General features: G+C 40.1%; 1 protein-coding gene across 2 annotated transcripts in view; it reads right to left on the bottom strand.

The window, feature by feature from the left end:
* The window catches only part of Bbs4 (Bardet-Biedl syndrome 4), a 55,135-nt gene that overhangs the window by 12,899 nt on the left and 16,785 nt on the right, over positions 1-25,451 (bottom strand). For both annotated transcript variants that reach the window (XM_074061516.1, XM_074061517.1), the window contains exons 2-6: positions 20,108-20,159; positions 7,162-7,241; positions 4,838-4,901; positions 2,846-2,957; positions 1,833-1,905 (exon numbers count right to left, since the gene is read on the bottom strand). In XM_074061516.1, coding sequence (XP_073917617.1) covers positions 1,833-1,905; positions 2,846-2,957; positions 4,838-4,901; positions 7,162-7,241; positions 20,108-20,159 — 381 coding nt within the window. The remainder of the gene's footprint in view (positions 1-1,832; positions 1,906-2,845; positions 2,958-4,837; positions 4,902-7,161; positions 7,242-20,107; positions 20,160-25,451) is intronic.

The following is a 25,451-nucleotide window of genomic DNA, read 5'->3' as shown; positions in this document are numbered from 1 at the left end:
TAAACAAACTGACAGCAAAGGAAATTTGGAAAGGAAATAGAAAAAAACCAGAGTCAAATCCTATCTTTTCTGAGGTGACTCCTCCAAGGGCAGCAGAAATACCACAGGCCTAAATAAGCAAGCCGAGATACTAAGCTGAACCCTAGCTCTGATCTGCCACCCTCACTGTCCTTCAGCAAGTCATTCCATCTCCCAAAACCTCAGCTTCCTCAATTGTCACTGGTGGAAATCGTCCCCACTTTACAGGACTGTTTCAAAAGTCATTAAATAAGATAATGGCAGGTAGCCAGGTGCTGGTGGCTCACACTTATGATCCTAGCTACTCAGAAGGCAGAGATCAGGAGGACCAAAGTTCAAAGCCAGCCCGGGCAAATAGTTCATGAGACCCTATCTCAAAAATAACCATTACAAAAAGAGGCTGGTGGAGTGGCTCAAGGTGAAGGCCCTGAGTTCAAACCCCAGTACTGGAAAAAAAAAAAAAAGAAGAACTGAAAGGAAGACGAAAAGAAAGATAATTCTGGGAAGCAGAAAAGAACTTCAAGCTTCAAGAAGAGATACTGGAGAAGTATTACAAGAAAAGACAAAATCTTAGAAACTACAACACAATTACTGATATAAAAATGGGGTAGGCTAAGTAACAAAAAACAAACAGCTAAAAACAAAAATTATGATCTGGATGATAAAACAGGAAACGTTCCCTAAACACAGAATAAAACAAGGAAGGAGAGAATAAGAAGCAAGTTGACAGATGTGGAGAACATGTCCAAAGCTCTCTATTATATCTGTGAGAAAGCAGAAAACAGAGGCGGACACTGTTAGTTATCCACCTAACACCCACTCTCCTCTTTTTTCCTGACTAGCAGCACTTTACTTTTGTTCTGAGTAGCAATGTGTCCAGATTAAAAACAACTTTTTCAGCCTTCCTTTCAGAGCAAGGAGCTGGCATGACGTGAGTGGACCTCTGTTGGGAGTGTCCAGCAAAGCTGTGTTTCCTAATACAGGATGTATCTACACTTGCTCTTTGTTGCTTCCTCTTTCTCCTTTCCTAAGAATGCAGATGTGATGCTACAGCTGCATCTTCATCATGTAACCATGAGGATAAAGTCTCAGTCCTGACACTCCAGCACCACCAAATCAATGCAGCGACAGCTTACCTGGACTTTTTGTTTCATGAACCCCTAATTTGTAAGGCTAATGTTTAGTACAGTTTTCTGTTTGGTTACACATATGCCAACTGATATAAAGAGAGAATGGAAAGAGAGGGTAATGGGGGAGGGTGACTGTGATCAAAGTATATAATAAACACTAGTTTTATAAAAAGAGACAATGGAGGGGGAAAAGTAATCAGATAACTACTCAAAGAAAACTTTCCTGACCCAAAGAAAGGCAAGGGTTTTCAGAGTGAAAGGGCAGATGGGGAAAAACAAGGAAACAAACCACAGTTTAGACAACTACTCCTGATATTCTGGAACTCCAATGACAAACAGAAAATCCCCACAGCTTCTGCAGACAAAGCAGGGTAATGAACAAGACTCAGACGGGAAAGCCATGATTTGCAAAGTCATGAGGAAACGATTTTTGATCCTACACTGAACCAAATCAGTGATAAAGTGTGAGAATAAAATAAAGACATTTGGGCATGTAAGAATTCTATTAATATCTTAAGGCAGTCCATTTGATAAATGGAACCATTAACATGATTACTAATAGAAAGCACTGAAAGTCCGTGACTTTGGTTTTGGGTGTAGCTCAAAGCGCCTGGTAGAGTACCTGCTTAACAAGCATGAGGCCCTAAGTTCAAATCCCAGTGCCACCGAAAGTTCCTTACTTACCCAATCTTTCTGGTTAAGTTTAGCAGCTTCATTATAGACTTCAGTGGCAGCTTTATGTTTTCCCAAGAGAAATCTGTGAAAGACATGTTTTCCACAATTACCCCCTTCCAAGTTCTTACAAGAGAAACTCTACTAGCCCCACATTTCACTCATATTTCAGAGAGCTAAACCTCTAGAAGCTTTTATTATTTTTCTTGAGCTGATTGTTGTGGGGAGGCTGGGAGGCAGCTGCACTCTCGTAACAGAGGCTCTCATCCTGGGATTGCACTGGAAGCTGCTCCAAGGCCATCGTTTCATTATATACCAATTTTAGTGGAAGTCTTCTGTAACCTTTTCTACAATGTACTACAAATATAGATCAAACAAGAAATAAAACAAACGATTCACCATGAAGCAATGGCTGCCATCACTTATCAACGTCATCCATTAGGAACATAGCCCTTCCTCCCAAGTTTGAGTTTCTTTCCTTGATATTGAATCATGACTTTGGACAGAAATGGGAAAACAACACAGATCTGTACAACAACATAGGGAAGACAGTGCAGATGGGAACTCGGTGTGGCTCTGCACAACTCCGGGAAGGTAGTGTACCTGATAGCAAGAGACCCTGTAGCTTGCTTCCACAGAGAAGCCTGCAGGGCACTCAGTCAACAATATTTACTACAGACTTACTGTGTGCCAGGTACTGTAAGTACTGGAATAGAAGGTGAGGAGAATGCTATGGATTACCAATGTAATTAGAGGACTTAAGGCACAAGACGACACTGTCTGTGTGACAAACATATCAGGGTTCTTTGATCAAAACAGAATGTGCAGCATTTGAAGTAGTTTTAGCTCCTCAATACTAGGTTATATCATCTCAAATTTCAAGGTGAATCCTCATTCTTCACAATGAATCATATACCCATCAAGCCAGGTTCCTCCTGTGGGCTGCCAGCAGCAGGTTCTGCCTAGAATGCACTTTACACTGTTCTCTGTAACTGTCGTAGGGCCTCCAGGCTACCAATACTCACAAAGATCTGGCCACCTGCTTGAGATTATCAACACACTGAGGGCTGAGAATAGCACACTTCTGGAAGAGTTCTAAGGATTCTTGGATATTTCCTTCCAGGCGAAATATCAATGCTGTCAAGAAATAGAAAATATAGAAAATAAAAGCATAGTCCAGGAAGAAGAGCCCAGCATCAGAAAAACAGGGAAGAGGGAGTGTGAAACCACATCAAAGAAATCCTTCGGTCACCTGTATCTTTAATGCAACCAGGTATCACTTCAGATGGGTAAAAACAAAGTTGTCGATAAGCTAAACCTTCTTTTAACAAGACAACTCAAAGTCAGGCACCGGTAGCTCACACCTGTAATTGTAGTTACTTGGGGGCTGAGGTCAGAAGGACCGAAGTCAGCCAAACAGTTCTCGAGACTCCCCATCTCCAAAATAACCAGAGCAAAATGGACTGGAGGTATGGCTAAAACAGGAGAACATCTGCTTTGCAAGCATGTAGCCCTGAGTTCAAACCCTAGTCCTCCCAAACAAAACAAAATAGCCACTTGAACCACTCTGCCAGCTCTTTTTTCTTGGTTGGGTAGTTTTTGAGATAGGGTCTCACAAACTATTTGCCTGGCCTGGCTCTGAACTATGATCCTCCTGATCTCTGCCTCCTGAGAGCTAGGATTACAGCTCCTAGCTTGTAGTAATTTTTTTAAATAGGGTCTTTGCCTGGGCTTGAATTGTGATCCTTCTACCTACAGTCTCAGCGGTGGCTGGGATCACAGGTGTGTACCACTATGCCTGACTTATTGATTAAGGTAGCTTCTAACTAATTCTTTTTTTCTTTTAACCAGGTTTTGCCTCTAACTACAAATCCTCCTGATCTCTACCTCCCAAGAAGCTGGGATTACAGGTGTGACCTACTATGGCTGGCTGGGTGTCATGGTTCTTTTTGGCCAAGGCCAGCCCAGATTGTGATACTTCTACCTATGTCGCTGGGATCACAGACATGTGCCACCATACCTGGCTTACTGATTGAGATGGGGTCTTGATAACGTTTGCCCAGGCTGGCCTCAAACTGTAAACCTCCTGATCTCTGTTTCCTGCATAGTTGGAATTACAGGAATAAAGCACTATGCCCAACTATTTTTAAATTATTATAAAACTTCACAACAAGAGAACTTTGGGCTTCCCTTTCAAATGCTTTATTTATTATAACTCACATTTCCACCTGTTAGTTTACAGAAAGAAGCCCCCAGTGGGGCACGTGGAATCACTGCCTCAAGTCCAACAAGGAGATTCTGGCAAAGAACACTTTAGTTTTCAGTGATCAATCAGAATGAATCATTTTTTCCTCGGTCTAAGTTTTCAGAAGAATTTATCAGGCACTGAAAGTCCGGAATTTGGGATATTGGGAATAAAACAGCATTTTTTTTGCCATGATGTCCTAAATATGTCAGTATCTTACCACTTATGTCAGACATGATATATTGGCCTCAAGATTATAAAGGCAATGAATGGTAAATAAACCATTCATTTATACCAGAGTCAAAAAGGGACTTTCTGAAAAAATTAAGGATGCTTGCTACTTTGAACATTAAAGAGTAAAACTTAAGCCAGTGGCTCCTGTACTCTGCTTTACCATGTATATCTCTATGTTGCTTCTCCCTCCTACCTCCACTTACAAATTCTTCAACCCTTTCCTCATCTTGTGGCTTGGCCACAAGGAACTGAAAGTATTCCTGGTGCTGAAATCACTGCACAAGATAGGGATCCTAAGCATCAGTTATGAAAAACACTGGCCAGAAACTGAAAGGGAGTAAGTGACAAGAGCAACTTTTTAACAGAACTAGTCATTTCTGAAACCAAATGTAGTATCAGAATTATGTTCAGATTTCAAAAACTGCTAAATATGACCTTTGTGGAGCATTTACTTGGGCTTAAGTATTTCATAAGTTGTTCCTGGAGAACCCAGGTCAAGTATATTCTCTAGTAAGAAGAGAAGAAATACATGTCTTACCTTGGACATAGAGAGCATATTCACACAACCCCTGAGTCTCCTGAAGCTGTTCTTTGATAACAGCCTGAAAGAGGAAGAAAAATACCTCTGAGTAGTGAATAAGTGCAGGAGGCACCTGTGAGAAACCTAGGCAGTAACAATGACTAATGAGGCCATTCATTCAGAATGTCTTTTATATGTCAACTCTTGCTGTGGCTCCTTATCTTAAAAGGGGGCTGGCAAACTACAGGGCTCAAGGCCATTTTTTTTTTTTTTAACAGCACTCAAGCCAAGTTTGGTTTTTATATTTTTAAAAGTCATAAAAAATCAGGCGGTGATGAATATGAAATAAAGATTACATGTGGCCTGTGAAGTTAAATATTTACTAGGTGTCCCATAACAGAAAAATTGTCAACTCTGTCTAAAATCTTAACTAGCACAGTAGAAGAAATAAGAGATTTTTCGGTACCATTATAGATATAGGGGTTCTCTGATGAGCAAAACCTGGGCTGTATCTTTATAAGTGATAGTCTGAACCCAGGACACTACAGGAACTCAGAAAACAGCATCTGATTCTAACTTGAAGAACTAGGGAAGCCTTTCGGCAAGAACAATATGAAACTCTGTGTTGGCAAGAGACGGAAGAGAAGCTGGGATAGCCAAGAGTCAAAGAGAGAGGGTTTCAGATGTCATGCCAAAAAGTTTGAGTGCAACTGGAAAAATCTTGACAAGTTTAAGAAAGAAGGAATCCAATCCTATTTGTTATACAGAAAAATCACTTTTGGAGCATTGTTGGAAGCAGAATAAAAGGAGACAAGGTTAAAGGCAAGGGTGGTACATGAACTCTTATGGTAGAGTTCATTCTTTAAGTTAAAAGAATGGTGATTAAGGCAGGAAGAAGGGTAAAAGCAGACAAATTCAAAAGATGTTGAGAAGGAGCTCTAGAACTTAGTGATTACCTAATTAAGAAATGGACACATTCACAATGGGTGAAAGATGTTACTCATCTCTGAAACAGGAAACAGAAGAAGGAATAGGTTTGGAGGTGAAGAGACAGGATGAGCTACAGAAAAGCTGGATTTGAAATGCATGTGAGGCATCTCCAGATGGGTCTGGACACCAGGAGGAAGTATATGAAATGAATAGAGAAAGGGGTCAAGGACAGGACCTAAGAATATCCCCAGCTCTTAAGAAATAAAGAAAATCTGACATGATGGCACATGCCTCAAATCCCAGCACTTGGGAGTCTGAGGCAGGAGGATCATGAGTTCAAGACCAGCCAAGGCTACATAGCAAAACCAAACTGGGGTGGGGGCAAGAAGAGGAAGAGAAGCCAAACAAGGAAACTGAGTAGTAGTCAAAGAGGGGGGAAAAAAGGGCTGGAGGAGTAGCTTAACTGGTAGAGCATCTGCCTAGCAGGTGTGAGGCCCTGGGGGGGTGGGGAAGCAAAGGGAACAAAAAGGGTAATATCACAGAAAAAAAAAACCAAGGGAGCCTTTCAAGACTCATGCTGGTACTAAATGTTGTTAGCTCTATGCAGAGCCAGGGTGTAAACGCCACAGGTATAATAATGTAAAACCCTCAGCCTTGGAAGCATTACAAAGCTGTGGTGGGGTTTGAACCCAGGGTTTAGTGCTTGCTATCCAGGTGCTCTACCACTTGAGGCACACCCCCAGCCCACGATACAAAGCTCTGAATGCTAAAAACAAACACCGTGTTAATGTTCTACCATCTGCCAGCAAAATACATGGGATGCAAAATACATGGTATGTTTCTAATGATACAAATAGAGAAAAGAAAATATAAATGCTTTATAAATATACACAGTCAACCTCACCACTACAAATTATAAATAAACCTCAACCATTTCTCACCTATGCAAAGGTTTTAAAAAAATATAGGGGCCTGCAGAGTGGCTCAAGCAATAAGAGAGCCTGCCTGGCAAGCATGAAGTCCTGAGTTCAAACCCTGGTACCACCAAAACAAAATAAATAATAGCCTGAGGTGAAAATCTGCCTCCGCCACGAAACCAACAAATCCCAGAGTGACCGTCCTTTCAGCTTGGTCTTGACATGAGAGACACATGGAATATTCCTCAGCCCCTAACCCAAAGCCAGCAGCCAACCCACAGCCAATCTGGAGGCCTGTGAGCAATTAATAAATGACTGCCTGTCAGGAATCCCTGAAGCAGCTCCATCACAGCACAAACTAACCACTACACAAAGCGTGGGCAAAGACTAACTCCCATATTATTAGCAGGATATCAACTGCCACAGTCTGCTGAAACACTTGGTTACCTAATCAACCTTCTGCCTCTCATTTTCTCTCTCAGTGCAATCTCTCACCTTACAGGCTTCATAATCCTTCCGGATATAGTGCAGATGAATCAGCCAGTTCTGCCTCTCCAAAATAGGAAGCTCTGGAGCTGGAGAGCATATTTTGACAAAACAACACAGTCATTGTTAGGTTTTCTCCTTTAGCACTATCCTCATAGCTAAACGAACCATAAACACAATATTAAACTCTTCATGCTGCTAACCACAGAACAGATTATAGTGCATCAAAATTATAGACTATTAAACTAAGAGACACTTGTCCTGTCCTTACACAATGCACACACAGTTTCCTTGCATTTTTATGGCATATAATGTCAGTCAGTATCCAACATGATCACTTAGCCTAAGAAACATAAAATCATTTTCCTTTGTTTCCTCTCGTATCTCCCCATCTGATTACAGGTGGTAAATAGGCCCTGGGTTCAATCTCTACTGCTGCAAAAAAGAAAAAAAAGAAAGAAACTTGTTGAAAACAAGGTGAACAGGAACAAGGAATATTTCTAGCAAGCTATATTTAACAAAATCACACTTGACAGATCAGAGTACCAAAAATGTACATCGTTAAACGTCATCTTCAGATGCACAAATTCCTGTTGCCCAGGAATGAGAAGACAAGAATGAAAACAATCCATTGGAGCTCGCTGGGCATTGGTGGCTCACAAATGTAATCCTAGCTACTCCGGAGGCAGAGATCAGGAGGATCAGTGTTAGAAGCCAGCCCGAGCAAATAGTTCACGAGACCCTATCTGTAAATACCCAGTGCAAAAAAGGGCTGGTGGAGTGGCTCAAGTGGTAAGAGCGCCTGCCTCGGAAGCATAAGTCCTGAGTTCAAACTCTAGTCCCCCACCCCTGCCAAAAAAAAAATGAACAAGAAAGAAAACCCCAATCCATTGAATCCCTGACCTTGCCCTGAATGTACGGTTCATGGCCAAGAAGCTGTAAAATCAGTTATTTCACCTACAGAAATTCAAAAGTTTAAAATCCATTAATGAATTACTTTTCTATGGTAACAGGGAGGAGAAGGATCCACAGCAACTTGAGAATTGTGAAGGGAGAGGGAGGAAGGGGATTAGAAGGTAAAACGGAGACTTCAACTCTTTTAATACCTAGTTCTACAAAAAAAAAAAAAAAAAAGCCTTACGGTAAACACAACTAAATATTTTTATTTATTAAATCTGCCCAGTAAGTACAGGGGTGTTTTACTGCTTACACTCTTTAATCTACATTTGAGGTGTTCCCTGCTTTTTAAAAATGTAAGAGAAGGCAGAGCAGACGGAAAGGAGGAAATGATATTTGTAATCCATTTCCTGATGTTCTAGAACCTTAGGAAAAACCACCTACAGAAACTATCACTTACATGTCTATATGACAGGAAAGGGAAAGCAGCTTATTGTGTCCCAGAGTCAGTGTTGCCTGAACATAAAAATTAAGACTGCTGCTGCTGTTCCTTTCCAAGAATAGGGTGTATCAATGGAATTTGTAAAGTGAAATGATGATGGGAAGTATGGATGTGATTGTTGATAGTAAAATGATAAAATTTAAATTCTTCATCTTCCAACTGCCCTTAACAGACACTCTTTTAATCATCAAGGGCTGCTTGAAATTCTTCCATCACTGTTTCCTTCCTTCTCTCCCCATTCACATTCTGCCTAACCACTTCCAGAATCAAACTTCCTGTTAGAAGCCACAAAGATCACGAAGATTAAGATACGTACCGCATGCACAAAGTGGATAAAGAGGTCACTGTCATGAAGAGCTCTTGGACAAGAGGCTTACTTGGCAATATTAGACCAAGTTTTAACTGATGGCCTCTCTGTCACCTAGGTACTACAGGTATTAAAGAGAAGAGGAAGTGGGACTGAACCCTCGAGCTTACAGTATCATTAAGCATCCTTGCTTCTCTAACTAAAAAGGAAAAACTTATAAAATGAAAAATGTTAAGTCTTGCCTATATCTCACAAGAAAAGATGGAGTCATGCTGTGCATGCTGGCTCACGCCTATAATCCCACCTCCTCAGGAGGCTAAAGCAGGAGAGTGGTGAGTTCCAACCCAGCATGGGCAATATAGCAAGACTGTCTGAATCAAAAAAAAAAAAAAAAAAAAAAAAAGATGGAGAAGGAGGAAGGGAGGGGGAGGGCGCTGCGCACAAGATAGAGAAAGGAGAGGGCTGATTTTATAGGGCTGGGGATATAGCTCAGTGGGAAAGAGGGAGGGAGGGACGGAGGAAGAGAGGTGGTGGGGGGAGAGAGAGAGAGAGAGAGACAGAGAGACAGAGAGACAGAGAGACAGAGAGAGAGAGAGAGAGATTCTGTAGAGCTGGGGATAAAGCTCAGTGGGCCTAGCTTCAATCCCAGCACCAGGAAAAAAAAAATAGGAGTCATTCTTTATATCCCCTGGGTAAAGACTAGGTAGTTCAAGGACCCAGACAGAGGTTCAGGAAATAAGTTAGAAGGGGGAAAGGAACCACCAAACCCAAGTGCTAAAGGTCGTTTGACTCCCCTGGAGAGGCTGAAAGTTTAAAAGCTGAAAGAACTTTAGTTTCCTTAAAGACTACACACCATTTCACTGCCCTGGGGGATAGAGAAATGAACAGAACTGACTCCCCAGTTTCAGGGTGATTACACAATGGGTGGGGCAGAAAGGGAAGATGGGATGGGATGCTAACAAAAGGAATAAGAAGTTATATTTATCAGTGATATTTATCCATCCCTTCTCTCTCCCCCCTTTTTCCTTCCTTCCCTCCCTCCCTCCCTTCCTTTCTTTTCTGAAAGTCCACCCAGGGGAAAGAAAGAAAGGAAAATGAGCGAACACTGGCTGTGCAACAGACTCGGAAAGGAGGACCTATTTAGAGCAGGGTCTCGTTACTTCAGCATTAATGACAACTTAGACCAGATCATTCTGAAGTGTTGCTATCAGTGATATTTTTCTATGGAGAAAAACAGTGCAGGGAGAGGGGATTAAACTTTTAAATAGGAGGATCAGGGTATAACATACTCATCCTCGTGGAGTGTGGAGGATTGAATGACTTTATATATATGGAGAGAGAAAGAAAGATCAAACAGTACCTTGTACAAAGTAAGCCCTTGGCTGGTGAAGTGGCTCAAATGGTAGAGCCCTTGCCTAGCAAGCATAAGGCCCTGAGTTCAAACCCCAGTACCACAAAAAAAATTACTGAAATAATCAGAAAAAAAAGCAAGCAAAGTATGTCCTAAAGAAATTTTAGCTACTGCTGTTGTTATTATTCTTTTCTTTTTGTGGGACTGGGGTTTGGAGTAGATGCTTAGCACTTGCGAAGCAGGAGCTCTACCACGAGCCACCCCTCCAGGCCCAATGCCATTATTTTTATTATTCTCAAAGAGGAAGGAATTCTGAATACCTTTGAATCACTAGTCTATGAGTCCTGCATTTAGTTACAATTGTACCTGTACATGTGTAAGTTGCATTCTTTGTGTTCCAAATCATCACTCTCTTCCAGTCCTGCACACAGGACTCCAGTTCTTACACGTGTTCACAGGCTTGAGGAGAGCTACCTATTTGAAAGCTCCTCACAAAAGGTAGGCCTGTAAACGTAATGCACAGATTCTCCTATTTCATGAGGAAGCACTAGGAGTCTAGGTCACCACCAAGGTCAGGTGGCCAAAGGATGAGATGAGGACAAGGTAATGCCTTTCAGCTAGCTGGAAGGATGACCTTATCCTCACCTCTAGGTCCCACACCATCCCTTCACCGTCACCATGGCAGGCAGTGGGAGTGGAAGGCCAGCAACCTGGCAACAGCTGTCCTTTGCCCTTCTCTTCTTTTGTCCCATTCCACTCTTTTGTGACATCTTGTGTCTTTCCTCCTTTAAGGCGGAAACTGACAAATTATTAACCTTCCACAACTGAGTAAACATGACACCCCAGAAGCAATTCTCCACCACAGTATGGCCTAGGTGCTAAATTCTCTTATGAGTGACCCTAATACAAATGTTTAGGCCGGAATTAGGTTCATTCTGGGATGATATCCTGGCTATATGAAGGTTAAACAGAAAATTACTGTGGTTCAAATTTTTAGTTGAAAAATTTCCTGGTCTCTTCAACCAGGAGACAAATGGCACATTGAAGATTTTTTTGTTTGGTCAGTTAGTTTGGATTTTTTGAAATAGGGTCTCACCATAAGCCCAGACTGGCCTGCAACTTGCAGTCCTCCTACGTTGCCTCCTGGATGCTGAAATTACAGGTGTGAGCTATCATACTCAGTAGGACATTTAAGTTTTTATATGCAGAATTCTCATTTTGATTCAGCACCAACCTTGTATGGGATCTAGGGAGTTATTTACCTTCTCTGTGCCTTTATTTTTTTCCCTCTATAATTTTCACTGGAAAATCTCGCTCTTTTTGTCTTGTTTTTTTGGTGGTACTGGGGTTTGAACTCAGGGCCTCACACTTGCTGGGCAGGTGCTTTGCCACTTGAGCCATTCTACCGGCCTTCACTGGAAAATTTGAAGATGGCCACTCAATAAATGTCAATTTCCTTATGCCAAACAAATTATAACACATTTTCTACCTCAATATACTATTTGGGACATCAAAAGTATAACAAATTTAAAAAAGAATATAAAGAATACATTTTTATTATTATTAGTTTGAACTCTATCAGTCAGAATCTAACAAGGAAACACAGAAAACACCTGAGGATGTAAAACAGAAGGACATCTAGGGGGTGAACAGACGATGGGAGAAAAGAGACCTAAAAGGGAATGCTGAGACTAACCAAGAGCTTAGCCTGGGCAAAAAGCCACTGGCATGCCTAGGCCAGAATGCTAAAGGGAGGAAACACATTGCTCCCATACCCAGGGTTGGAGTTACCTGAGGAAGCCAGAAAAAAGACTGGCCTGCTGGCAGGATCAGCAGAGAGAAGCTACTTTGATGGCCCATGCTCCTCCAGCTTCCCCAAGCCTAGTAAGGTGGGGGAAGCCCTGGCTTCTCATTCCTCTAATCTCCCACCAGTCCCCCGCCCCATACCATTCCCTGTCCTGCTGATCCTGCCAGAAATTGCTAAGCAGGAGCTTGGGCAGGAAAGGAGGAGAAGAATGGACAGGAGGACAAGCAGGCCCAGGCTCAGGCTCAGCAGAAACACAAGAGCATGAAAGGACAGGAGGGACCAGGCGGAGTCAATATGCACTCATGGACACACACCACAATCTGGGTTTGACTTTTTATTAAATTGCTGCTCTCCAGCTTGCTTCTCGTGACCTTGAAACAGGAAGAAGGAAAACATCACATAAAAGAACAGTGAGAGTTTTACTGTACAGCCTAAATTATTTTAGTTCCTCAAATTAAAATTTAATAACTACAAGTATCCTTTTTAGGGGTACACACACATGGAGTGATTTCTCCCCTACACTTATTTCTCTTCCATATAAGGCCAATGAGCCATGCAATTGAGGGACTAGTACCACAGACAAATAAGGAAATTTAGGCTCTCGTGGTTAAGTAATTTGCCCAGAAAGAGCTACTAGTTAGTAGAAGAGATGGGACTATAAACCAGCGCTCCAAAGTTACTCACTAAACCACACCAAGGTTTTGCTAATGGAAAGGATGTTCTTATTTTAAAATGCAAGCATTTGGATTGGCAGAGTGGCTCACGTGGTAGAGCACCTGCCTAGCAAGTGTGAAGCTTTAGGTTCAAACCCAAGTACCAAAAAATAAGTAAAATAAAATAAAGTGAGTTTAGGCTGTCAACTGGGCATAACTAAGCAATACAAAAATCAATAATCCTTTTTAAAAACCAGAATAGAAGTTTTAATATATAGAAGTAGCAACATTTTCAAATGGTTCTTAAAAATAACTAGTTGGGTTTAAAAAAAACAAACATGAAGCCAGGTTCAACGGATCATACCTATAGTCCCAGCTACTCAGAAAGTCTCAGGAAGATCACTTAAGTCTGAGCAAAGAAACAAATCTGGGATGCAGATGGAGCTCAATAAGAGAGCCTTCACTAAGCACACACAAAACCTGGGTTCAATCCCCAGGACCAAAAATAAACAAACAAAACTCATCCTCCTGGTAAAACAAAACTTAAAGAACACAGAGGATATGAAATTAAAGGCTCTCTCCATCCTCCCCTTCACCAGAAGTGAACCATTGGGACATTTTCAAGGAATTTCTATGCAGAAATAACCATATGGACAAATGTGCATGTGTGGTTTTGCTTTTGTTTCTTTTCTGTTTTCTTAACAATGGCACAATTAAGAGTATTAAACTATATTGTACGGAATTCTCTTATATTACATACCATAGGAGATGGTGAACAGAAATATAGTCTGTCCCCACATAGCAATGGAGATTTAAGAGAATAATCTTACAGACATTTCAAGAACTCTATGGACCTGCTGATCCTGTAAATTAAAATATTAATCTAAACTGGGTGCCAGTGGCTCATTCCCGTAATCTTAGCTTCTTGGGAGGCTGAGATCTAGAGGATTACAGTCCCAAACCAGCTGGTTACTAAGCTTCTGCTTAGTAAGTGTGCAGCCCCGAGTCCAAACCCCAAAACCACTATCATCATCAGACCCCATCTCAATTTGAAAAAGCTGGTGTGGCAGTGCCCTGCCATCCCACCTATGGTGGGAAGTGTAAATAAGAGGCTCCTGGTCCAGGTAGGCCTGCACAACAACCAGGCGGGTCTGGTTATCCCCAAGATAACAGAGCAGAAAGGGGTAGAGGCATGGCTCAAGTAGTAGAGTACCTGCCAAGCAAGCTCTAAGCTCTGAGTTCAAACCCAGTACTGCCAAAAAAATTACTGATAGAGTCAAATTAAATACCTCAACCAAAAAATTAATTTCTGCAATATCAATGCAGAAAGGGAAAGGAAGATACAATTCAGAGTTAATATTTCTTAGACAATACACAGAAGGCATTAATCACAAAGGAAAAACAAATAAGTGAGTCTTCATCAAAGTGAAAACTTCTGATAGACACGTAATAAAGTGGTTCACGTCTGCAATCCCAGCTTTTCAAGGAGGTGAAGGTCAGAAAGATGGTAAGACTCCCATCTCAACCAATGAGCAGGGCTTAGTGATTCGTGTCTATAATCCCAGCTACATGAAGGCATAGGAAGGAGGATGGTGGCCTGAGGCTGGTCCCAAGGAAAAATGTGAAACCCTATGTAAAAAATAACTAAGGCAAAGGGGCTGTGGGTATGGCTCAAGCAGTAGAGCTTCTGCTTAGTAAGTGTGCAGCCCCGAGTCCAAACCCTAAAACCATTATCATCATCCCTTCCTCCCTCCCAGCCTTCCTTCTTTCCCTCTTTCCCTCCTTCCTTCCTTTCTATTTATTTTTGGTGGTCTTGGGATTTGAACTCAGGGCTTCATACTTGCCAAGCAAACTCTTTACCACTCGAGCCACTCTGCCAGTCCTTTTCAGTGTAAGCTATTTTCGAGATGGGGGTCTCCAGATCTCTGACTCCTGAGTAGCTAGAATGACAGGCAGAAGCCACTGGTACCGGCAATACCCAATTTCAAAATAATAAGAATAAAGAACCTCAAGCAAGCACTTCATGAAAGAAATGACCAACAAGCATATGAAAAGGTATTCAACTGTCACTGGAGTAATTTAAATAAAGTCACAATAGGATAATACATCGCACTCAGCAGAGTGTACAATATGAAAAAGATGACAGAAAAAAATGTTGGCAAGAATGTACAACCAGAACATTTTCCCCATTCTGTTCTCACTGGCATATATTAATTGTACAAAGCAAAACCACCAGAACTTCCACTTACTGCTGGTAGGAAGGCAAGGTGAACCACTTTGGAAAATGGTCTGGCACTTTTATATATACACTTATATATATGGTCTGTCAATCCCAGTCTTGAGGCACTTAGTCCAGTGATAACAAACGCCACACGTACACAAAAAGATGTGTAAGTGACTGTTCACAGAAATTTTATCATAACAGTGAAAAGCCAGAAGCAACACAAATGTCTATGGACAGGATAACAGATGAACTGTGCCACATTTGTACATCAGAATATCACTCACCACTTAAAAAATAAAGTACTGATGCATATGTCAACATAAATGAAACTCAAAAACGTGTTATACAAAATTTGTTAAAAACTAAATAGTAGATGCTGTATGGCTCTATTTATGTGAAAGGTTAAATGGATTTATAGAGACAGAAATCAGAATGGTGGTTGTCCATGTGGGGAGGACTGACTGGAAGGGGCAGGGGAACTGCTGGATGAGGAAAATGCTCAACTTTCTCTGAGTGATGATTACATGAAGGTAAGTATGTGCACGGAGTGTGCCTATTTGTCAAGATTCATGAGCTGTGAGTTTCAGGTTTATATACTTTACTGTATCAAAACTGAGAAGCAAAGAAAAATAAGAGAAATGCTATTTTCCACTTAAATTAAAAGTTAATACTCTTCATGTGATCCAGCAATTTTACTTCCATGTGTACATCAAAAGAATTAAAAGCATGGTCCCATACAGGTATTTGTACATCAATATTCATAGCAGCATTCATGACAACAGCTAAAATATGGAAACAACCCAAATGTCTACCAACAGGTGAATGGATAAATAAAATGTCACACATACACTGGAGTATTATTTGGCCAGAATTTCATGGAATAAAATTCTGATATATTAACCTTGAAAACATTACACTTAGTTGTAATGAGTCAGGCACAAAAGGCAAATATTTTAAAATTCCACTTATGTGAGGTACCTAGACTAGTCAAATTCATAGAAACAAAAAGTAGAATGGCTGTTGCCAGAGACTGGGGGTAGAGAATTTGCTTAATGGGTACATTTCAATTTGGGAAAACAAAAAGGTTCTAGAGGTGGTCAGCTTGAATACACTTAATGCCACAGAACAGAACACTTTAAAATGTTAAATTTTGTTACATATAGTTTATATATTTTACCGCAACAAAAAACAGAACCATGCTTGGCTCATCAACTCATCAGTTGCATGGATAGGCAAAAGCCAGATCACAATAGACTGAGAAAATCAGGGCTGAGGCTATGGAGACAGGTAAGATAAACTATTCTTTCAAAATGCAAATGAATGAAAGTCATTCAACCACAGTAGGATTGGTTAGATTGAATAACTGTTTATCAAAGACACTGTAAGAGCAGTTTCACTTGGGTTGTAGATTGAATTAGGGAACTTCAAAATTACCTTGGGACTCTACAATCCTAGAAAACATAGGCAAAGAAAAGATTAATGATGACAATAGCATGTTTCTATAAAATCACTACTGGGACCAAATACATGAACAGGAACTAGACTGTGGATGAAAGTGTTAAATAAGTCACAGGAAATGATGTGTTTCTAGAATGTAACCCAGTATCTACAATCTTTAAATTATGTAAGAAATGTCCATCGACAGGTAACTTTATAAATAAAATGTGCCACATATAAATAATACAATATACTTTAGTCTTAAAAAGTATCATGGATGAGCTTGAGTGAAATAAGCCAGACCCAGAAGGGCAAATATTGTATGATTCCATTAATATGAAATATTTCACAGATAAGGGAAATAGAACAGATGGTCCCAGGGGCTGGGAAGGAATGGGATTTCACATGTACACAGATTCTGTTTGGGATGATGAAAATCATCTAGAAATGGCGACAGCATGTTGTAAGTATATTTAATACCATTGACAACTACACTTAAAAAGGCTTAAACTGGAGAGTTTTATGTACATTTTACTACAATATAAAAAGTCTTCTACTAAAAAAGACTCTAAAAGGAGACATCAAGCTGAGATCAGGTTTCTCACATATTCAGTAAATTCCCACAGGTTGTGGACAAAACCCATTTTGGCTATAGATAACCCCAAATTGGTGAAGTCCTCAGTGGAGACTCAAGAAGGAAATATAGGCATGAAGTAAATCAATTTTCTTAACTCAATGAAGAGTAAGATCCTCAACTGAAAGCCAGAAAAGATCCCAGGTTACAGAAGACAGGAACTGCAGGCGGGGTATGCCCTGCACTTCTTAGGTGCTTTTGCACAGCTCCACAGGCACCACTTACATCAGTCCCTGCATTATCCTATGTGAACCATGCCCCTGGCCCTGTTCAATGGCTATGCAGCCTTTAGATGACTAATAAATCATCAGAAATAAGACTCAGATGAAAACATTATCTTCTAGATACTCCACTTGGCCCTATTCGCACCCTCTCTGCAATATTGTATTTAGTCTTGAACTCTATAGCTCCAGGAGGGACACCAAATTTCACAAAAGGACCAAGGGAATTATGGCAAAGGAATTCAAATATCTAAAATTAAAAAAAGAAAAGTTGAGGGTTGGTGACGTGTTCAGCAGTACATGATTTGCCTAGCATACACCTATAATCCTAGTTACTTCAGAGGCTGAGATCAGGAGGATGGAGGTTCCAGGCCAGCCTGGACAAAAAAGTTTGTGATACCACATTTCAATGGAAATAAGCTGGGCGTGGTAGCACACACTTGTCATCTCAATTAGGGTGAGAAACCTAAAATAAGAGGATCGTGGTCCAGGCTGGCATGGGCAAAAAGCGAGACACTATCTCCAAAACAACCAGAGCAAGGGCTAGAGGAGTGGCTTAAGTGGTAGAGCACCTGCCTAGCAAGAGTAAAGACCTGAGTTCAAGTTGGAGTACTGCCAAAAAAAAAAAATCTCCCCAAAACAAAACAAAATAATGAGCAAAAAGGGTTGGGGGTATGCTCAAGTGTTAGGGAACCTGCCTAGCAAGACTGAAGCCCTGAGTTCAAATTCCAGCAACATCAAAGAAAAAAAAAATCCAGGACAAGAGTCCCTTGGTCAGATCTAATAAGCAGCAAGAACAATTAAAAAAAAATTTTTTTAAGGTACCAGTGGGAGAAGGGAGGATGTGAATATGGTGCAAATATTGTGTACACATATATGTAAGTGGAAAAATGAGACCTGTTGAAACTATTCCAGGAATGAGGGGAAAGGGAATAAAGGAGAATGGAGAGGTGAATTCAACTATGATACATTGTAAGAACTTCTGTAAATATCACAATGTACCCTCAGTACAACAATAATAAAAAAATAAAATAAATTACAAAAAAAATTTAAAAAGGATTTTTATTTTTAAAAACCTGGTTAGATCTAATAAATGAATTCAGCAAAGATGTAAAATACAAAGTCAACTCAAAAATCAATTGCATTTGTATACTCTAACAAAGAACAATCTGAAATGAAGTCAACAATTCCATTCATGAACATCAAGAAGAACAAACGCTTAGAAATACTAGAAGTAAACAGCCAAGGAAGTGAAAAATTTGTCCAAAAAACCCTGAGCTGAAGAAACTAGAAATATGTAACCTTCAGAGAAAGGACATGGCAAGCACACACTACACTTTATGTCCTGAAGACAGCTGATTTCCTGAGGGAAAATCCATGCCCTATTTGTCTTTGTACCTACCACTAGTCGGGAACATGGTAAGTATACATATCTATGAGGGGTTCAAAAACAGGAAAAGCTAAGCTTTAATAATAAGAAACCAGAAACTGGTGTGCTGGGGCTGGGTGTGGTGGTGCCTACCTGTGATCTCAGCACTCCAGAGGCTAATCAAAAGTTCAAGACCAGCCTTGGCTACATAGGGAGTTCTAGGGCAGCCTGGGCTACAAAGTGAGACCCTATCTCAAAAAAAAAAAAAAGTGGTTGTTCTGAGATGTAGACAGGAGGAAAAATTGGTTAGAAGGAGCCCTGTAGCAATGGTAAAATTTATAGCATTACATATCAAATACGCCACTTTCCCCAAAACTGTAACTTTGTATCTCATTAAGCTGAGCTGGGTTTGGACCATTTCTTGATTGGCATACAGTCCTCCTCTAGACTTGCAGCCAATGCAATTACAGGGTTTGACTCTACAGGAAAGGTAGACTGACACAGGAGAGACAATCAAAATACACCCGAGTCTCACCTAACTAATAAATCACCCTGGGACTAAATGAAGCGATAGATATCACAGCAAGATAAGTCTCATGACCAGAAATGATTTAAAGAATATTAGCAATTATGTTAATTCAGAATTACATCTGGATATCAGAAATAAAATTATAGATGTATAATCTTCCAATGAAAGATATATTCCTGAAAACTTCTTGTAAAATACATTTCTGAAAGGCAACCATATTGTCTAACAACTTGCATTATAATTTCAAAGAGTGATAGAAACACCCCCAAATAAATTAAACAATTTATTGACAAAATCAACATTAAGGCTCTTAGCAGAGAATAAGAAACTGTGTGCTGCAAAAGGCTACACAGCCTGGCAAATGCAACTAATGTCTGTAGACAAGAACTGCACACAAGACCTTAGGCAAGTCATGCCCCTTCCACTCAACCTCGATTGTCTTGCCTAAAAACACACAGATATGTAGATGAATGAAGGGATGCCTTTTCTGCTGAAGACAAAGTTCAGGTATTTCTCCAATGCCTGATGAGGAGGAGATACCCAATCCATCAGACGTGGGAGAACTTGATGTAAACCCTCCTGGACTTCACAGGTTAGGGAATGAAGGAATCCTATTATTCGAAGTAAACCATGTATCGTAACACTGTCAGAGCAACTCTTTACAGTGTAGGCCTTCACCTAGATAGGCTCTCCAGGTTCAATTTTTTTAAAAAACTCACACTTATTTAAATATACATCAAATTATGTGAGGCCTAATTTGTCCTATGAGTGATTTTTCCACAAGTAGAAAACTTGTATACACATAATAATCAAAACTAATACATTCACAGGCCAACAGTATGTAACAAGTACAAAAGCAACAGCTAGATATAGCAGAACATTTAGACTATCAGTGCTTTTCCTAGCACTTAAACTTTAACATTCACACTTTTAAAAGCTGCTATGTAGAATAGAACAAGAAAAAGAATCAATGAAACAGAGCGATCTCTTCAAATACAAAAATACAATGAAACTGGATACAGACCTTTTTTCTGCCTGGGTTTTTGAGGTTCAGCAGATGCAGGAAACTGACTTTTCTGAAATGAAAGAAGTCATATGTTAAAGTACCTTGCTAACTTGAAGGTACATTCAAGTAACAAGAATAATAGCTCACCAATCATGCAAAGAATTATTTTGAGTGTGATTTAACAACAAATACCAAGTCATACTGTGTTATCCAAACTACTTAAAATTTACAATGCATGTTTATAATAAAAATGCTCATAATTTACAAAATTTATAATGTGCAACTTAATATACTAAGTTCTTAAATATCCCATAGTAATACTATACTTTTTTGATGGTACTGGGATTTGAACTCAGGGCCTCACACTTGCTAGCAGATGCTCTACCACTTGTGCCACTCCACCAGCCCTTTTTGTGTGTGTGTTGGGTATTTTTGAGATAGGGTCTCACTTTTTTTTTTTTGGGCTCGGGCTAGTCTTGAACTATGATCCTGCTGATCTCTGCCTTCCCAGTAGCTAGGATTACAGAGGTGAGCCACCTGCACCTGGCTAGTACTGTACTTAATGCTATACTTCTCAGCAGCCAAACCAAAAAGGCGATCACCATTTGCCAAAAGGAAGCTTCTGAGGTCATTTGCACAGAAACTGTCCAGCACTAAAAGAGAAATGGTATACTAAACCTAACACCGTAACAGTAGAAAATCTTTAAATGGATTTTTCTTACATCAGCTTCCCATTTAACATGTATCAAAATATCTAAGCAAAAATAATGGCTGAAATTTATCCATAAGTATTAAGAGCCAATAATTGTCTGGATATGCAACAAATCCCAACCAGGTAAAATGAAAATAAATCTATATTTAAATACATTTAGAAATATCATAAGAAAGCACACCAAGTGCACTTGGTGGCACATGCTTGTAATTCCAGCGCTCAGGAGGCTAAGGCAGAAAGACAGTGAATTCAAAGCCAATTTAGGCTACATGGTGAGACCATGTCCCCAAAAACAAACAAGGAAGCACACAATGACAATAAGAAATTACATGCTCAACTGAGTGCTCTACCACTGAGTCACATCTTCAGTCCAAGAAATTCTGAAGAGCTGTGGGGTATAGTTCAGTGGTAGACCACTTTCCTAGCATATGTGAGGCCATGGGTTTGATCCTCAGCACTGCAAAAAAACCAAAAAGCTTTTTTTTTTTTTTGGAGGGGGAAGGTGGACTAGGGTTTGAACTCAGGACTTCCTGTTTGCAAAGCAGGCATTCTATCACTTGTGCCACACCACCAGTGCATTTTGCTTTGGTTATCTTGGAGATGAGGAGGGTCTCTCAAACTGTCTACCCAGGCTGGCCTTGAATCACCATCCTCCTGATCTTAGTCTCCCAAGTAGCTAGGATTATAGATATGAGCCACCGGTGCCTAGCTAAATCAAAAGTCTTACCAGCAGCCAAAGAAAAAAAAATATATTACCAGATTTAAAAAATGGACAATTAGGCTGCTACTGACTTCTCCAGAATTAAAAATGGAAAGCAATTACTATCATAGTGAAACATCATCATGAGTGCAAATGTCACGTACTAAGAATGAATGCCATCTAATCAGAGGCTAGCAAACCAGGTTTGGAAACCAAACCCAGCCTGGGTTATTATGGCCCATGAACTACAATTGCTTTGGGGAAAGTTTAATAAAATTTTCACACAAAAATTATATAAAGCCACATTTTAGTGTCTAAAAACAAATTTTGTCAGAACACAGCCATACTCCATGTTCTATGTTGTCCATGGCTGCTTTTGTACTAACTACAACAGCATGGTTCAGTAGCTATTAGAGATTGTGCAGTCCACAAAGCCCAAAATATTTACTATCTAGTCATTTACCAAAAAAAATTTGCCATTCCCTGATCTAGATTCTTACAACCATCCAAACTAACTTTAAGACAAAGGCAAACATTAGACTTTCAGAATTTGAGAGTTTTCAGACTCTATGCTTTTAAAGAATATAATTAGGAAACAAGGAAAACAAGGATAGAAGTGAAGGGAGCAAAGGAACTGGAAAAATATGCAAGTATTCTCAGCATCTTCCTACCCATGAAAAAAGTATAATTTGTGGTGTTGAACTAAAAACATAAAGAAGTACAAAACTGAACAAAAATGCAATTGGCAGATACTGATGGGCTGTAAAACATTTGATGATCCCTGTAGTACTCAGATGTCAGTGTGGACTTAAATCTACATTCAAAAAATTTTTTGGTAATCATTAAAGGAAAACAGAGCATACAACTTCCAAGAAATGAAATGAGAGCAAGGGGTGGGGGAATGAGGTAGAAAAAGAAATGAAATTCTCCAGTTAAAACAGGTAATCAAGATGGATTCTTTAAAATGTTTGCATATTTTAAAAATACATAGGTGTGGTGGCACATGTCTGTAACCCTAACTACTCAGGAGGCTGAGGCAGGAGGATCACTTGAGCCCAGGAGGTTTAGATTTTTTTGTTAAATTTCACTCTTTCTGTTCTTTTCTTTCTTTTTCCTTGCGGAACTGGGGTTTGAACTCAGAACTTCACTCTTGCTAGGCAGGCACTCTACCACTCGAGTCATGCCTCCAGCCCGAACCCAGGAGTTTGAAGCCAGCCTGGACAACAAAAAATATCTAGATGCATACTATTTTTATAAAGACAAAACTAAAACATAAAAGCAAAGAAAATGTAAAAGGACAGAAAAGGATACATCAAAAAGACTCCCCTCTTGTTACCCTCTCCTTTTCTCCCATGACAGGTCATAGAAACTCTACACTTTCCTGGCTTTAGAGCCACTGGCCATTCTCTGCTCTACCTTTTCTGAAGGATCAGAAGACCTTTAGTCCAGAAGGGACCTTACATTATACCTGGAAGGATGCCAAAAAGAATCTGACTAGACCAATCCTGGTGGGTTTGTCCACTCAGTCTATCAGTAATCATGCTTACACAGTGAAATCACATAAAAATCCAAAGTTGAAGTTGAAATTTCCGGAGAGGTTAATACATGGAGGTTAATACGTGGAGGGTGGCAGGCTGGAGGGGGAACAGAGGCTCTGAGCCCCTTTGCCCATACCTTGTCCGAGGCATCTCTGTATCTGTATTCTTTGTAATATCATTAATAATAAGTAGTAAACATAAGCAAGTGTTTTCCTAAGTTCTGTGAGCCATTCATGCAAATTAATCAAATCGAAGGAGGGGCTTCTCAATTTTCAGCCAGCAGGTCAGAAGCACAGGTTAACAAGCTGGGGCTCACAAGAGATATCTGAAGGGTGCCAGTCTTGGAGATCATACACTCAACATGTAGGATGCGAGGCTATGCTCAGGTAGATAAAATCAGAACACACTCGACCTCGAGGACACCTGGCTGGTGTCTGCTGCAGGAGAACTGCTGCCTTGCTTGGTGTGTCAGAAAAGACACTCACTCAGGCTCTGGTACTAGGGTGATCTGTGCTGCTCATGCACAGTATGTAAAACCGAGTCTGAGTTTGAGTCTCCTACCCAGAAGTGAAGACAAAAAATGAAGAGATTTGTATTACAAACCAAAACCTCCAAATGACAAAGGATTAACAAGCAGAAACTATAAACAACTACAAATCAGTAAGAAAAACAGCAAAGTAGAAAAATAAGCAAAATGTGAACACTGTACAGAAGAGAAAAAGGGACAGCCAATGATGCCCTACTCAATAGTAAGGACAATGTAAATTAATATCACATTAAGACATACTTTCATATACACTACATTGACAAAATTTAATGGTATGACAATGTTAAGAATGTAAGCAACAAGAACTGGTGGTAGAAGCACAAATTGCCACAACCACTTTAGTTTGCCACAGGTAATTACATTGAAGATGTTCCTACCCGGTGACTCAGCCATTCGTTTCTAGGTATACCTAAAGCAACTAAGACAATCCAGCATAGCCAAAGCGAGGACAAAGGTGAGCCAAGTGAGGTAGATGGGTGCAAGCTTTAAGTAGGCATTCGTTCTGACTCCTAGACATTTGCATTCTAAGCACCTCACCTGCCTTACTAGTCTTGGCCCCATTTATAGCACCATTGTGTTTGTTTTGTTTTGGCAGTATTGGGGTGTGAAGGTCTCACTACCTTGCCCAGGATGGCCTTGAACCTTCGATCCTCCTGCATCTGAATCCCAAGTGCTGGGATTATAGGATTGTACCACCACATCCAGCTAGCATTGTTTTTAATAACTAAAAATTAGAAATAATACAAACCTCCAACTAGGTATGTGTGTGTGTGTGTGTGTGTGTGTGTGTGTGTGTGTGTTGCTGGGTTGAACTCTCAAAGCCTCACATTTGCTAGGCAGGTGCTCTACCACTTCAGCCACTTTGCCAGCACAAACCTCCATCTGGTAGAATGGGTAATTGTAGTATTTTATGGTACTGGCATACTAGGCAGCATTGAAAAAATGAATAAACTGAAGGCAAATAACAAAAAGAACCATTAAGTCAGACATCCCAGCACTCAGGAGGCAGAGGCAGGACGATTCAGACTTGAAGGCTACACAGTGAGACCCTCCCTCAAAAAAACACCAATAATTAAAAAAAAAAAAAAAAGAACACTATATTGCAGAGGAATATATATGTATATCTTATGTATAGTGGATCTTGATGTGTGTGAATCACTGGGCAAAACAATGTATATATACTTATGCATAGAAACACTATAAAAAAGGCAAAATGATAACCAACACAGGATTCAGGGAAGAGATTTCTTATGATGTGGAGGAAGGAAAACGCAGGAGAGGAGCATCACTTAAGAGGCCTCAAAGTTATTGCTAACAACCCACCTCTTTCCTTTTTTATTTTCCCTCCCTGGCTAAGGGCTGAGCCCACAGCTTGCACATTAAGCAAGTGCTTTACCAGCCCGAATGACCCAGTTCTTAGCCTGTGTGGGAGGAGCACAAGTGGCCATTATAATTTTCTTTAAAGCATACATGTTAATATTTTATTCACTCTTAGAGGTAACAAAAAATCTTCAAAAAAGAATAATTTTATGATTTAATGATCTTGATTTAACAAATACAGAAAAGTTAATGAGAGTGACACATTTAATAATGGACAAGAGGCTGGTGGAGTGGCTCAATTGGTAGAGCACCTGCCTAGCAAGTGTAAAGCCCTGAGTTCAAATTCCAGGACCATAAAAAGTTTGCAACTGTAAATAAAACTTAGACTATGTGGTATTGAGTTAAAAAAAAGAAAAATAATTTGTAGAGATACTTCACCAAGGATACAGGGATGGGAAAGAAGCACATAAAAAGATCCTCAATATCATTATTCATTAGAGTAATATGAATGAAAACCTCAACATCCACTACCATACAGGCTAAAA

Source organism: Castor canadensis, chromosome 19 (genome assembly GCF_047511655.1).
Source record: "Castor canadensis chromosome 19, mCasCan1.hap1v2, whole genome shotgun sequence".
Classification (NCBI taxonomy): domain Eukaryota; kingdom Metazoa; phylum Chordata; class Mammalia; order Rodentia; family Castoridae; genus Castor; species Castor canadensis.
Note: the sequence above shows the minus strand (reverse complement) of the source record. Positions and strands in the feature narration are given on the sequence as shown.